This window comes from Aquarana catesbeiana, linkage group LG08 (assembly GCF_042186555.1).
Source record: "Aquarana catesbeiana isolate 2022-GZ linkage group LG08, ASM4218655v1, whole genome shotgun sequence".
Taxonomy (NCBI): Eukaryota; Metazoa; Chordata; class Amphibia; order Anura; family Ranidae; genus Aquarana; species Aquarana catesbeiana.
In genome coordinates this window covers 29585213-29598378 of record NC_133331.1, presented here as the reverse complement: position 1 = coordinate 29598378, position 13166 = coordinate 29585213, and the positions used below count along the sequence as shown (strand labels likewise).

The following is a 13166-nucleotide window of genomic DNA, read 5'->3' as shown; positions in this document are numbered from 1 at the left end:
TATATACGCTATACTATTTACTGAAACCTCCTCCAAAGAAGGGAAAGCCTGCAAATCCTGGGAAAGAGAATTACAAACAGAACTAGAAGAAGACCAATGGGAACACATATTCACGATTGCCCATAAAGGCTCCCTGAACGTATCCATTCAGGAAAATAACTATAAGACCCTGACACGATGGTACCGAACCCCAGCTATCTTGAATAAAATTAACCCCTCATTCCCCAACAAATGCTGGAGATGTGGGGATGAACCAGGCACACTGTTACACATCCTGTGGTCATGCCCAGCTATTCAATCATTCTGGACGCAAGTCCGAGAACTCACGGAATCAATTTCAACCTATAACTTAGACCACACGCCAACACAATGCCTGTTTCATCACTCAGATTTATCCACGTCGTACTACCGTAAAACATTGATCTTACCCCTTCTAAATGCAGCGAAAATGTGTATACCTAGACATTGGGGTACACCTCATTCTCCGACCATCCAAGAATGGCTCACACAAGTTGATAAAATAGCAGAAATGGAAGAACTTATTTCCATCTCACGAGACTCCCCAGATAGATTCTCTAAGACGTGGGCATGCTGGACCCACTTTCGGTCAACCGACAGATACCTAACACTGATGACATAATTGTTGACCTGGACCCACCCATTCAAACTCACCACCCACCACCTTCAACATGTATTGCACAGCCCTCTTAACCTCACCACTCCTATACTTATTCTTCTCCCCCGGCTGACATGGACCCCCCACCCCTAAACAAGGGACGAGCATGGGGGGCCACACGTCAAAATTAGCCCAATTTCACTTTCCAAGAGTGGAGATCGAACAAGCCTGACCTGCTCCACCTTAAAACAACACCAAACCGAACCTATACCACAAGTGGCGGAGACCGGGGAGACAGGCACTCCTCTAACCCCCTTACCCCCCCCTCCTCCCCCTTCCCCCCCCCCTTTTTGTTCCCTTCCCCCCCCTCAAGTTTCTTAGTCACCCCTCCCTCCCCCCCCTTCTCACCTCTTTTACTCCCACCCCCCCATCTTCTTTTTATTTTTTCTTCCTTTCCTCCCTTTTCTTTTCTTCTTTTAAATATTTATCATAGTCCACCTACAACCCCTTTTGGCCCCTTACACGGTTTGGATCTCCTATCAGAGCTCCCAACCAACACCTCTACCTTAGACGTGGATTGAATTGTCATACAATTCCCTATGCCATCACCCAATGATTGGGAATCCTCCTCTGAGAAACATGACAGCGACTTGAAGGAAGGGGGAGAGAGAGGGAGAGGAGAAAAGGAAGAAGAAACATCTTATGCCACAATATTAAACTTCAACCTCTCGATAGTCATTTCAATATGCTACCAGATTTAATATAAAACCCCTCCCGCGCAGACATAGTATATCGTAAACCATCAACAAGAGAATCTCTGTTACTAGTCAATTCACGGTTACTTTTGTCCCATTCGCAAGAATCTATGTATATTCCCCATCTTTTGTACAACTGTATGATGAAAATGTGATACTGTCATATTGTACTATTTTTCTTTTAATAAAATCTTTTTTGGAAAAAAAAAAAAAAGGGGAACCCTGCGGGTTCAGATGTAAAAGGGGAACCCTGCGGGTTCAGATGTAAAAGGGGAACTCTGCGGGTTCAGATGTAAAAGGGGAACTCTGCGGGTTCAGATGTAAAAAGGGAACTCTGCGGGTTCAGATGTAAAAGGGGAGCTCTGCGGGTTCAGACGTAAAAGGGGAACTCTGCGGGTTCAGATGTAAAAGGGGAACTCTGCGGGTTCAGATATAAAAGGGGAGCTCTGCGGGTTCAGACGTAAAAGGGGACTCTTGTGATTTACTTCATATAATTAGAAATGTTATGTAATTGCAAAATATACAGTACGTATAAAAAAAAAAAAAATTGCCATGCGCCGCTAAAGTGTTCGGGTTTGACTTGAAGAAAAGGCGTCAACCCTAATGAGCGCTTAGTTTGAATTCTTCACAGTATAGCACACATGTGTATCCTATGTGTTCAGTATTCAGAGACTGACCTGGTGCCACCAGCCAGACGGTTTCCTCGCAGTGATATTTATATTATTGCTTCGCAGCAGGAAGCCGGGTTGGAGAAGTTATTGTTTTATTTCTGAGAATCTGGGGAATTTTGTTGTGATTGTATATTTAATGACTTTTGGAGCAGCTGGCTTATCGGAGCCGGATTCTGTAGGCCGTTAAACGTTTCTTTTGGCTGCCGACGGGTTCTGGGGGCTCGGAGCAAAGCGCTCTGCTGATGTACAGCAGCTGGAAACCGTCTCCTGGCAGCTGTGTACTTGCTGCCGTTTTTTCTCCACGTGGTCGCAGATGTCTGTGTATTTTGGATCCCGCTTGCCTCCAGAATTAGCGGTGTAGCAATACACATACCACCATGAAAAAATTGAGCTATCATTAAAGCGGTATTAAAACCGAAAATGTAATATATATTGCAGCTTACCAATCATTAGATGTGGTGGCTGCATTTGTTTTCTTTTTTTAAGCTTTTTTTCCTTTTATTTTCACCTGCTGATCTGGGCCAGTAACACGCTTATGCCGCATACAGACGATCGGGATTTTGGTCGGAAAAAGATATAATGGCTTTTCCGACGGGATTCCGCTCAAGTTTGCCTTGCATACACGCGGTCACACGAAAGTTCTCTGAACTTTCGACCATCAAGAACGCGGTGACGTACAACACTACGACGAGCCGAGAAAATTAAGTTCAATGCTTGCGAGCATGTGTGATTTTTTTGTGCGTCCGAATTGCATACAGACGATCGCTTTTTCGGATAGGAACTTTTTACGACAGAAAAATAGAGAACATGCTCTCAATCTTTTGCTGGCTGGAATTCCGCCAGCCACAGTCCGATGGAGCGTACACACGGTCGCATTTTCCGACCAAAAGCTCACATCGGTCTTTTGCTGGTGGCATTTCCGATCGTGTGTACGGGGTATTCCTCTATTAGGGTGCCTACTGAGGTTGCCACTTTTTCTTCAAGCCAAACCTGAACACTTTAGCAGCGGACAGCAAAAAAAAAAAAAAAATTTTTTTTAGCATACTCTATTGGATTGTAAAAGACCTGGGACACCTTTGGGCACTCCAAAGAGAATATTAATGTGGCGTGCATAGTACCCCCTCACCCTCCTATCAGGCACTGTTCTGAGCTACATTCCTGTCTGAATATTGTGTCCGGGTTTCAGGTGGACTGAAGTCTCTCTAATGTTGTAAAATGTCCCCCCCCGATAACACCCCCGATGGCAATTTAGGCGACACCTGGCTACATACAGGTAAGCCTTATTATAGTCTTACCTGTAGGTATAAGTTCAAAAGTAAGCTTACTGCCACTTTAACTGGTTCCCGACCGGTGCACGCCGATGTACGTCAGAAGAATGGCACGGCTGGGCAAACTGGCTTTCCCGTATGTCCCTTTGCCGCCGCGCCATTGCGTGCGCGCCGCCGGTGGCGCGGGCACGGGACAGTCGGGAGCTCCGTGAGTCGGGTCGCGGGTCCCGTGGACTCGATGTCTGCGGGGATACCCGTGATCGCCTAACGGAGAGGAAGAACGGGGAGATGCTAATGTAGACAAGCATCTCCCTGTTCTGCCTAGTGACTGTGTCACTGATCTCTGCTCCCTGTGATCGGGAGCAGAAATCAGTGAAGTGTCACACGTATCCATGCCCCCCCCACAGTTAGAAACACTCCCCAGGACACACTAAACCCCTACACTGCCCCCTAGTGGTTAACCCCTTCACTGCCAGTGTCATTTACACAGGAATCAGTGCATTTGTATAGCACTGATTGCTGTATAAATGACAACGGTCCCAAAAATGTGTCAAAAATGTCCGATGTGTCCGCCATAATGTCGCAGTCAGGATAAATATCGATGATCGCTGCCATTACTAGTAAAAAAAAAAAAAAATTATGAATAAAAATGCCATAAAACTATCCCCTATTTTGCAAACGCTATAACTTTTGCGCAAACCAATCAATAAACGCTTATTGCAATTTATTTTTTACCAAAAATATGTAGAAGAATACGTATCGGCCTAAACTGAGGAAAAAAAAATGTTTTTTTAAATATTTTTTGGGGATATTTATTATAGCAAAAAGTAAAAAAAAAAATTTGTTTTTTTTCAAAATTGTCGCTATTTTATTGTTTATAGCGCAAAAAATAAAAACCGCAGAGGTGATCAAATACCACCAAAAGAAAGCTCTATTTGTGGGAAAAAAAGGACGTCAATTTTGTTTGGGGGCCACGTCGCACGACTGCGCAATTGTCAGTTAAAGCGACGCAGTGCCGAATCGCGAAAAGTGCTCTGGTCAGGAAGGGGGTAAATTCTTCCGGGGCTGAATTGGTTAAGTTGTTCTTTGGTGGTAGGTTATGATATTAGCAAGAAATATACAACTCAATTTAATTTTTACTTTTTTTTTTACTTTTTTTTTTATTTCGTGCCAGTTTTCTTTTGATAATAATACAAAAATCAGGAGATATCCATTACCATTTACCGCCAAATAAAAGCCCAATTGGTCCTGAAAAAACAAGGTATACTTCACCTAAATACGCTAGTTGTTATGATATGTACAGTTTTACTAATGCATGTCAAAGTTGCAAAACTGTGTTCAACTGATTGTTTTACCCTCTGCCATAAAGGAGTTAAACAACTCCGTGTATCATGCATATTTTCCCTTCCAAATATTCATTCATTTTGATGTCACCAATCTGTTGGGTTTTATTGATGTGAGCGGCATTCCATTCATAGACCCCCCCCCCTCTCTTCCACACACATTGATATAAGTTGTGCTCATTCTGTGAACTTTTTTTCTCATTTCCTTATCAGTGATTGCAGAATGCAGTCAATCATCTGAGCCTCTCCCAGCCTGTGACACAGGAGGAGCTGCCTCCTTCCCCTCAGTCTCACCCTGGCTGTCCTACCTCCATACAGCTGTCTACTGAGCTGTATTCAGGATCTGGACAGCCCAGTGCAAACAGCAGAGAACTTTTCTCTGTACGCTTCACAAACGTACTCCCTGGAGATATTTTTCTGATCCTTCTAGGTGAAAACCAGGCTTCTAAGTTCTAAGTTTTGGGCTAAACTAACGGGAGAGAGGGAGAACATTAAACTGGAGAGTCCTCTGGAAGATGCAGATCTTAGAAAGAGGGGGCAAACCTTTTTTTTCACCAAGATTTCAGTCTTCTGGAGAGGAACCCACCTGGGTCGTGTGCTGTCTAAGTCACGTCCAGTTGTGAAGTTACTGTAGTCTCTACAGGTAAGACACAGATTCTCAAATTCTTTGCTACCGGTAAATTTTTTTTTTTTTTTGAGTTGAGCCTTAAACATACCTGTCACTCACTTTCCTAAGAAGGTTCAAACATGTAACATCTTGAACTTTAAACATAGGGTTTAAAGGAAAGTGTAGATTCCAGCTGTCCTTGAATCTTGAAATTGATCCATGGAAATTTACGTCCTTAGGTTTCAAAACTAACCAAATTGGCAATAACATATTTTATAAATGCTAGAATTAGTCTTTGCCATTTGATTCTTTGTGCTTTCTTATTTTTGGAGCACATTAAAATATGAAAAAAATACATACCTGCTTAAAAAATAGCGCATAATCTGATCTGTAGCAATATAGTATAGAGCAGCTATCCTCAACTGGGGTTCTGTGGAACCCTAAGGTTCCTCCAGAGGTTATTAGGAGATCCCTGAGCTGTAGCTGATTTAGGCTGGCTATACATTATACAACTTTCTTATTCAATTTCTTTTAGATTTACCCTCAACTATGTAGGGCCTGCCTGTTTGCATACAAATTGAAAGTGTTTAGGTTTGACCTCATATTATATGGTTTTGGTAAATCTAAAGGAAAATTATATAATGTATGGCCAGCCTTACCTTCCACTTAATGGTGTCTGCATTCCTTCCAGCTGGCAGAGAAACCTTACTGACACCAGAGACCATAGTTGTCTGTAAGGGTGGCATTCTGACCACCACTATGAGGAGGGCATTCTTCCCACTGGCCAATGCTATAAGGGGCATTTTTCCCACTGATGATTAATGAATTGGTTTTAGCAGGGGTTCCTTGAGACCTGAAAGTTATTTTAATGCCGCGTACACACGAGCGGACTTTACGGCAGACTTTGCCCAGCAGACGGGATTTCGTCGGACAATTCGATCGTGTGTGGGCTCCAGCGGACTTTGTTTTCTTAAAAGTTGGACGGACGTAGATTTGAAACATGTTTCAAATCTATCCGACGGACTTGAGTCTGGTCGAAAAGTCTGCCCGTCTGTACGCTAGTTCGACGGACAAAAAGCCACGCTAGGGCAGCTATTGGCTACTGGCTATGAACTTCCTTATTTTAGTCCGGTCGTACGTCATCACGTACGAATTCGACGGACTTTGGTGGATTGTGTGTAGGCAAGTCCGTTCATTCAGAAAGTCCGTCGTAAAGTCCGTCGAAAAGTCCGCCGGGCAAAGTCTGCCATAAAGTCCGCTCGTGTGTACGCAGAATAAGGGTTCCTCTGGGGTAAAAAGTTTGCGAAGGTTGGTATAGAGTGTGACAAGATTTGCTACTTCGTTCATCAGCAAAGTGCCCCTAAATAATATTTTCGATAGTATTACCAAGCATGGTCCATTGTTTCTCAACTCTTCAATTGTGTATTTTAATTCTGTTTCTTGTCCATACCTCATGATAACTTATTGCAAATGGTCCCTTTATATTGTAATATAACTAAAATATATACTGGACCAAGGTCTAATCCTTAATATTTTATATTTTGGGTAGGTGATGGTATTCTTTAGGTACCACGGTGAAAGAATACTGCCCTTGCATTCTTGCGTTGGCCTACCTGCTACCTGGGGGGGCCACACTCTTTTTATTGGATTTTTAAAAATTATTTATATTGAAAATGCAGCAGTAGTAGTGACAATTTATGGTGGTGGTGGGGGGACTGCATCAGGAGTGGGGTTAGAAACTCTATCAGGGAGCTGCAAGGGGTGAAGATATCATTCAGCCCATTGCTGTCAACCCAAAGTGGAAATTTTGCAACATATTTCAGTTTTGCAGGGGTAAACTCATTAAATTGTACTGGATTAACTTTTTCTACAAGAAATACTGGGCAAAGCTGCAGAAATAATATCATCAGAGGTACCTGGGCGATTACTGGAGGAGCTCATCTGTAGTCCTTGGAAACTTTGTTTGCTCGAGGCTGTAATGTGTTATGCAATATCTTTTCCTTCATTTATTTTCTGAACTTGACACGACATTTACCCTTTTCCTCCTTCTATACAGCTGCAGCTATATTTCTGGCAGAAGACACTCCCAGACAACCAGCGATGGCACACACACATGCCTTCCTGTGGATTTTGGGGTTTCTGCTTGTCCACGGGTCCCTTGCAAGACCCCCAGATGAAAATGACTACTTTCACCAGGAAATTGTAACCAGGGACCATTACTACTCTTACCCGGACCCTCTGGAGATACAGACACCCCTGGAGCCAGAAGGAGAGGAGGAGGTGGCCCCAGAGCCCATAGTGGAGGTGATACATCAGAGCCAAGACACCAGGGAGGAGAACTACCAACTGCCCAAGAAAGAGATCAGCAAACCTAAAAAGATTACCAAGAAGGTAGAAAAATCCCATTTACAGAAACCAGGCAAGTTTCTTTACAAGGTTCTATAATAAGATAGGAGACAAACTTAATTAGAAAAGTTTGACAGATTTATTTAAAGGAAAAAAAAAACTGGTGGGAAGAATGAAAATTTACATTTTTTTTCAAATAATTTTATTGGTATAGATGAAGGAAAATTTACATTACTTTACATTATTTACTTTTAGTAGCCGATAAGATGATTTTGTTTTCCATACCTGGTGTTGAAATGATAGGTGGACTGGATCCCAATAGGTTGGTACAATCAATAATACTTTTCTTTCTTCCAGTTTCTGGACAGTTTCTGAAAAATGCCCTGCAACAAAATGTACAGCTGTAGTACAAGTCTTCTTGCACACCTTGGGGTTGGTTTTCTAAAGGCAAATAGGCCATTCATTTTTCAGGGGAACTTTCCCTTATCATAGTGAATGTGAGGAAAATTCACTTGGCAAAGAATACCCAATCACATGCGAGGAACTGTATGTTTGCTTGCACATGATTTGATGATTGAAGTCAACAGAGCTTCACCCCATTCACTAAGCTAAGGGAACATGCCCTGGCAAAGTGAAAAGCCTTTCTGCTTTTAGTAAATCAAAGTCTTTAGGTGCAGTTTTTACATGCAGGATAGTGTGCCTCAGGCTAGGTTTACACATCTGCATCCTGGATATAGGAAGCCCATTTGTTTCACTGTTTCATTTGTTTCACTACCCTACCAGCAGAAACATAGGGAAAAAAGTCCCTGAGTCTTATTTTTTTTAAATCATGCTGCATCAAGTTGCATGGTCTCACAACACCACGCTATTCAGTGCTCTCAAAAACGTGCCACATTTGCTGATGCTTGAGGACGCCATTAAGAACTAATGTCACCCCCGCATGTCTGCTGCTAGTGTTCCTGAGCTGCACAAGTGTGAACCAAGCCTAAAGGCTCATCCACGTGGATTTGGAAAGGGGGGTTTGGCAAGATTTTTCAATACCTGCCAAGTACCTCCACCTTAGTACACACCTGTATAATTTATCGGGCATTGTTTTGCGCTGCACTGAACCAGTAACCACTGTTCAAAGGAAACTGTCAATGTGGGCCATATGGTGACGAGGAGGCATTGACACTGTTTGAACTTTTGCATCTTCTATGAACATAGCCTAGGTCACATATGGTATACACAAGGCCGAATCTGGCCGGCCATGCCATGTCATGGCACCCTGGCAGTTTTTCAGTCGGTGCCAGCTCCGGCTCTTACCTCCTGCTTTCCCCTCTTGCTGTCACTGTAAACACAGAAGCCTGTGTGTATACAGAACACCCCTGAACTCTGCCCCCCCCTGCTTCCCCCTCTCGCTGTCACTGTAAACACAGAAGCCTGTGTGTATACAGCACACCCCTGAACTCTGTACTCTGTATATAGAGCACCCCTGAACTCTGCACTCTATACGTAGCGCACCCCTGAACTCTGCACTCTGTATACAGAGCACCCCTCAGCTCTGCACTCTGTATTCAGAGCACCCGTGAGCTCTGCACTCTGTATACAGAGCACCCCTGAACTCTTCAATCTCTATACTGATTTCTGCACTCTGTACATAGCGCACCCCTGAACACTGTACTCTGTATAGTATACAGAGCACCCCTGAACTCTGCTCCCTTGCTTTCCCCTCTCGCTGTCACTGTAAACACAGAAGCCTGTGTGTATATAGCGCACCCCTGAACTCTGTACTCTGTATACAGAGCACCCCTGAACTCTGCACTCTGTATTTAGAGCACCCCTGAACTCTGCACCCTGTATACAGAGCACCCCTGAACTCTGCACTCTGTATCCAGCGCACCCCTGAACTCTGTACTCTGTATACAGAGCACCCGTGAATTCTGTATACAGAGCACCCCTGAACTCTGCACTCTGTATCCAGCGCACCCCTGAACTCTGTACTCTGTATACAGAGCACCCGTGAATTCTGTATACAGAGCACCCCTGAACTCTGCACTCTGTACGTAGTGCACTCCTAAACTCAGTACGTAGTGTAATCCTGAACTCTGCACTCTATACATAACACACTCCTGAACCCTGCACTCTGTACGTAGTTCACCCCTAAACCCTGCACTCTCTACATAGCGCACTCCTAGCACACAACCAGCCTTTTGAGGGCAACCATACTGCTTATGCCGCCCACACTGAAATTTTGTTTGACACACCTGGCCTAGGTGCATAGACCGTTGCTGTGGCATGTTGTAGAAAAATAAAGAAAAGTTAGGGCGCTTGCCATTGAGAACCAATGAGATTCTGACTTTTTTTCAAATTTTTTTACATTGTGGGTTTTATTTGAGGGATGCCATGCATATGTTTGCTGTTTATAATAAATTGTCTGTGTTGCAGACAATTCTTTTTGGCGTGGGTTCCCACTTTTGCTTGTTTAGTGTCTTACATTGGTGGCCCCGTGTCTGCATTTCGGTGGTATTGATTTGTTCTTTGGTCGTTTGATTTATTTGTGATGCTTTCTTTTGACATGGACCCCAAATAGTACAGGCAGAGCTGCAGTCAGAGCACCACTTGGAGGAAAGGAAAAAAAAAAATCCTGGGCAAATAAAACTTATTTCTCACCTCTTTCATCTCCAATGCTATGTGCTTTAAAATATCAATTCGACAAATTTTAGCAATATGTAGCCTTCGCTGAAATCTGTGATGTATTAAAGCTGTCAAGTTTATGCCAAAGAGGCATCTGGAGCGCACTTAAGAGAAACTGTCTTAATGGTTTGCCAAGTGGGGCCCGGGAGCCAGATGGTAAGCACACATCTATTTATGAGGCTTGGCTCTGGCTGCTCTCTACTCGATGTGTTTCGTGGAAACATAATCTTTGAGTGGGGACCACTGCAGGTCTTGTGTCATGCCTGTGACCGCCATACAATAATTGATTTTACAGGGCTGTTTGCTTAAAGCTAAATGTGTCTTTCTATAGTAAACTCTAGTTCAAGGGTCTTCAAACTATGGCGCAACAGCTGGAGGGCCGTAGTTTGAGGATCCCTGCTCTAGTTCCAGCCAAAGCCTTTTATTTTAATTTCGTATAGGGATGGAAATAGTAAATAATTCAATAAGGTTGTCCGTGACAACGCTGGGGAGGTTTCATTTAACTTCCTGTCAATGTGACAACAGGACAAGAAATAGCGAGAGCGGTTGTCACTGGGAAAGAAAGACGACAGGATTAAATAATCAGAGATTCTAACCCTTTCTCACTCTGTCCAATGTTAAAAAAACACATACCCTGTTTCCTCGAAAATAAGACCGAGTGTGATTGTCAGTGATGGCTGCAATATAAGCCCTACCCCCCAAATAAGCCCTACCCCCCAAATAAGCCCTAGTTAAAGTCCTTGTAGGTCTTATTTTCAGGGTAGGGCTTATTTTCGGGGAAACAGGGTAGGGCTCATTTGAGGGGTAGGGCTTATATTGCAGCCATCACCGACAATCACGCTAGGTCTTATTTTCGGGAAAACAGTGTATGTAAGAGAAAAGCAGTTCACTAAAGCAAGTCAAAAACAGTTGTATGCACGGTGGATAAATAGCACTGTATAGCCTGAGTCTGCGCTATAAACCAGCAGTTTTAAATGTACACCTGGACATAAAGGATTAATATGTTAATATTGAGGTTGATTTACTAAAGGCAAAACAGGCTGTTCACTTTGCAAGGGAATTTTAACCAGAGCTTAGTAAATGAGATGAAACTTTGCTTTGCAAAGAATTCACAACTACGTGCAGAGAAAAAAAAAAAAACAGCATTTTTGCTTGCACGTGATTGGATGTTGAAGGTCAGCAGTGTTTCATCTCATTCATTACCTATGGGGAAAAGTCCCTTGCAAAAGTGAATGCTTTGGGCAAGATTTACTAAAAAACTGGAGTGTGCAAAATCTGGTGCAGCTCTGCATAGAAACCAATCAGCTTCCAGGATTTATTATCAAAGCTTAATTGAACAAGCCTGAATTTGAAGCTGATTGGCTACTATGCACAGCTGCACCAGATTCTGAGTGTTCCAGTTTAAGTAAACCTCCCTCTATTTGTCTTTGGTAAGTGAATTTTTTTTTTTTTGATATTGGAGTACGTGTGAGATTTTTGAGGTACGTATACTAGGAAATAGATCCCAAAAATATATTAAAAGAAAAACATTTTATTTTAACATTGGATAAAAAATATCTAAAAACAATATCACAGCGAGTACATAAACTACAACCTTTATGGATACAGCAAGTTGATGTAGTTCCCCACATGTTTCGCCCTCAATCTGGGCTTCCTCAGGGGATGCTGTCCACCTACAGCACAAACCTTCCCAGGATCTAGGACAAATATATGAACTGCAATCAATGGAGATTCAGGGATTCTACAGATGCCACAACAAGCCAAGGACTGCAGGTGACCATAGGAGACATTTAAGGACCAAAAAATATGATTTGCAGAAATGCGAAACAACCAGGGACACAAAATTTCCAAGACAGGCCACTCGGATATAGAGCTGAAGTCCTGTAAAATGTATGTGAGTTCCTGTGGTTCCGGCAGGACTTCAAGAGGAGTTCCACCCAGGGGGTCCATTAAAAAAAAAAAAAAATTAAAAGTCAGCAGCTTCAAATACTGCAGCTGCTGACTTTTAATTGGACACTTACCTGTCCCCGGGTCCAGCGATGCGGGGGATCGAAGCCCCGCTCATCCCCCCCCTCCGCTCGTCGGCGCCGGCATTTCAACTGTGGGCGCCGGGCTGTGGCTTCACAGCCTGGCACCCACTGCGCATGCGCGAGCGGCGCTGTGCGCCGTGATTGGCCACTCAGTCACCTGGGACCTGTAATGGGTTCCAGATGATTGACAGGAGGGAGGGAGCAGAGCCGAGCCCTTCCTGTGCCGAGGGGGAAGTGATGTCACCAGCCCAGGCAAAGGAAGAGGCAGACTACGAGGGACCCACTAGCAACAGGCATTTAGAGGTAAGTAAAAAAAAAAAAATATCCAAATTTTTTTTGGTTTTTTTTTTTAGAATTTTTCAGGTATTTTTGTTTTTTTGGGTGGAACCCCACTTTCAGCTCTATATACGAGTGGCCTGGGGGCTGTCAACCAGCACCTCTGGAAGGACATTATGGGCTCTACAGGCCTTTGCGCAATTTCTTGGTGGCTGCGCAACGCTATGAGTGCTAGGCACCTCACCAGCTTGGACTGCACTTCTGGGATTTGTCACGTCATAAGCTACTAGTAGTGAGGTAGAAAGAAATCCTGGATGGCCGCTACTAGTACTTGGACCCTGCTGCATATGAGACAAGTAATACGTTGCTGGAACTTCAGCTACCAGGGGTCGGGTACGCCTGACCTTATCAGGGACCTCTTTTCCATCACCTGAGCTCCCTGTCGGGGAGACATTGCTTTGAGCAGGTTCATATTCGGAGCTTGATTCTGACAGAGAGGACTCCCCTTCGCTCTCATCTATCATGCTCCGAATCCTGTAGGCCTCTTCACTAGGGTACTTTTCTTTGGACTATTTGGG

General features: G+C 43.7%; 1 protein-coding gene across 1 annotated transcript in view; it reads left to right on the top strand.

Moving 5' to 3' along the window:
• The first annotated feature begins 4870 nt into the window (after window positions 1-4870).
• CPXM2 (carboxypeptidase X, M14 family member 2) overlaps window positions 4871-13166 on the top strand; it is a 181840-nt gene continuing 173544 nt past the window's right edge. The window contains exons 1-2 of the mRNA XM_073595649.1: window positions 4871-5296; window positions 7317-7679. Of these exons, the coding sequence (XP_073451750.1) occupies window positions 7361-7679 (319 nt within the window). The 5' untranslated portion in view covers window positions 4871-5296; window positions 7317-7360. The remainder of the gene's footprint in view (window positions 5297-7316; window positions 7680-13166) is intronic.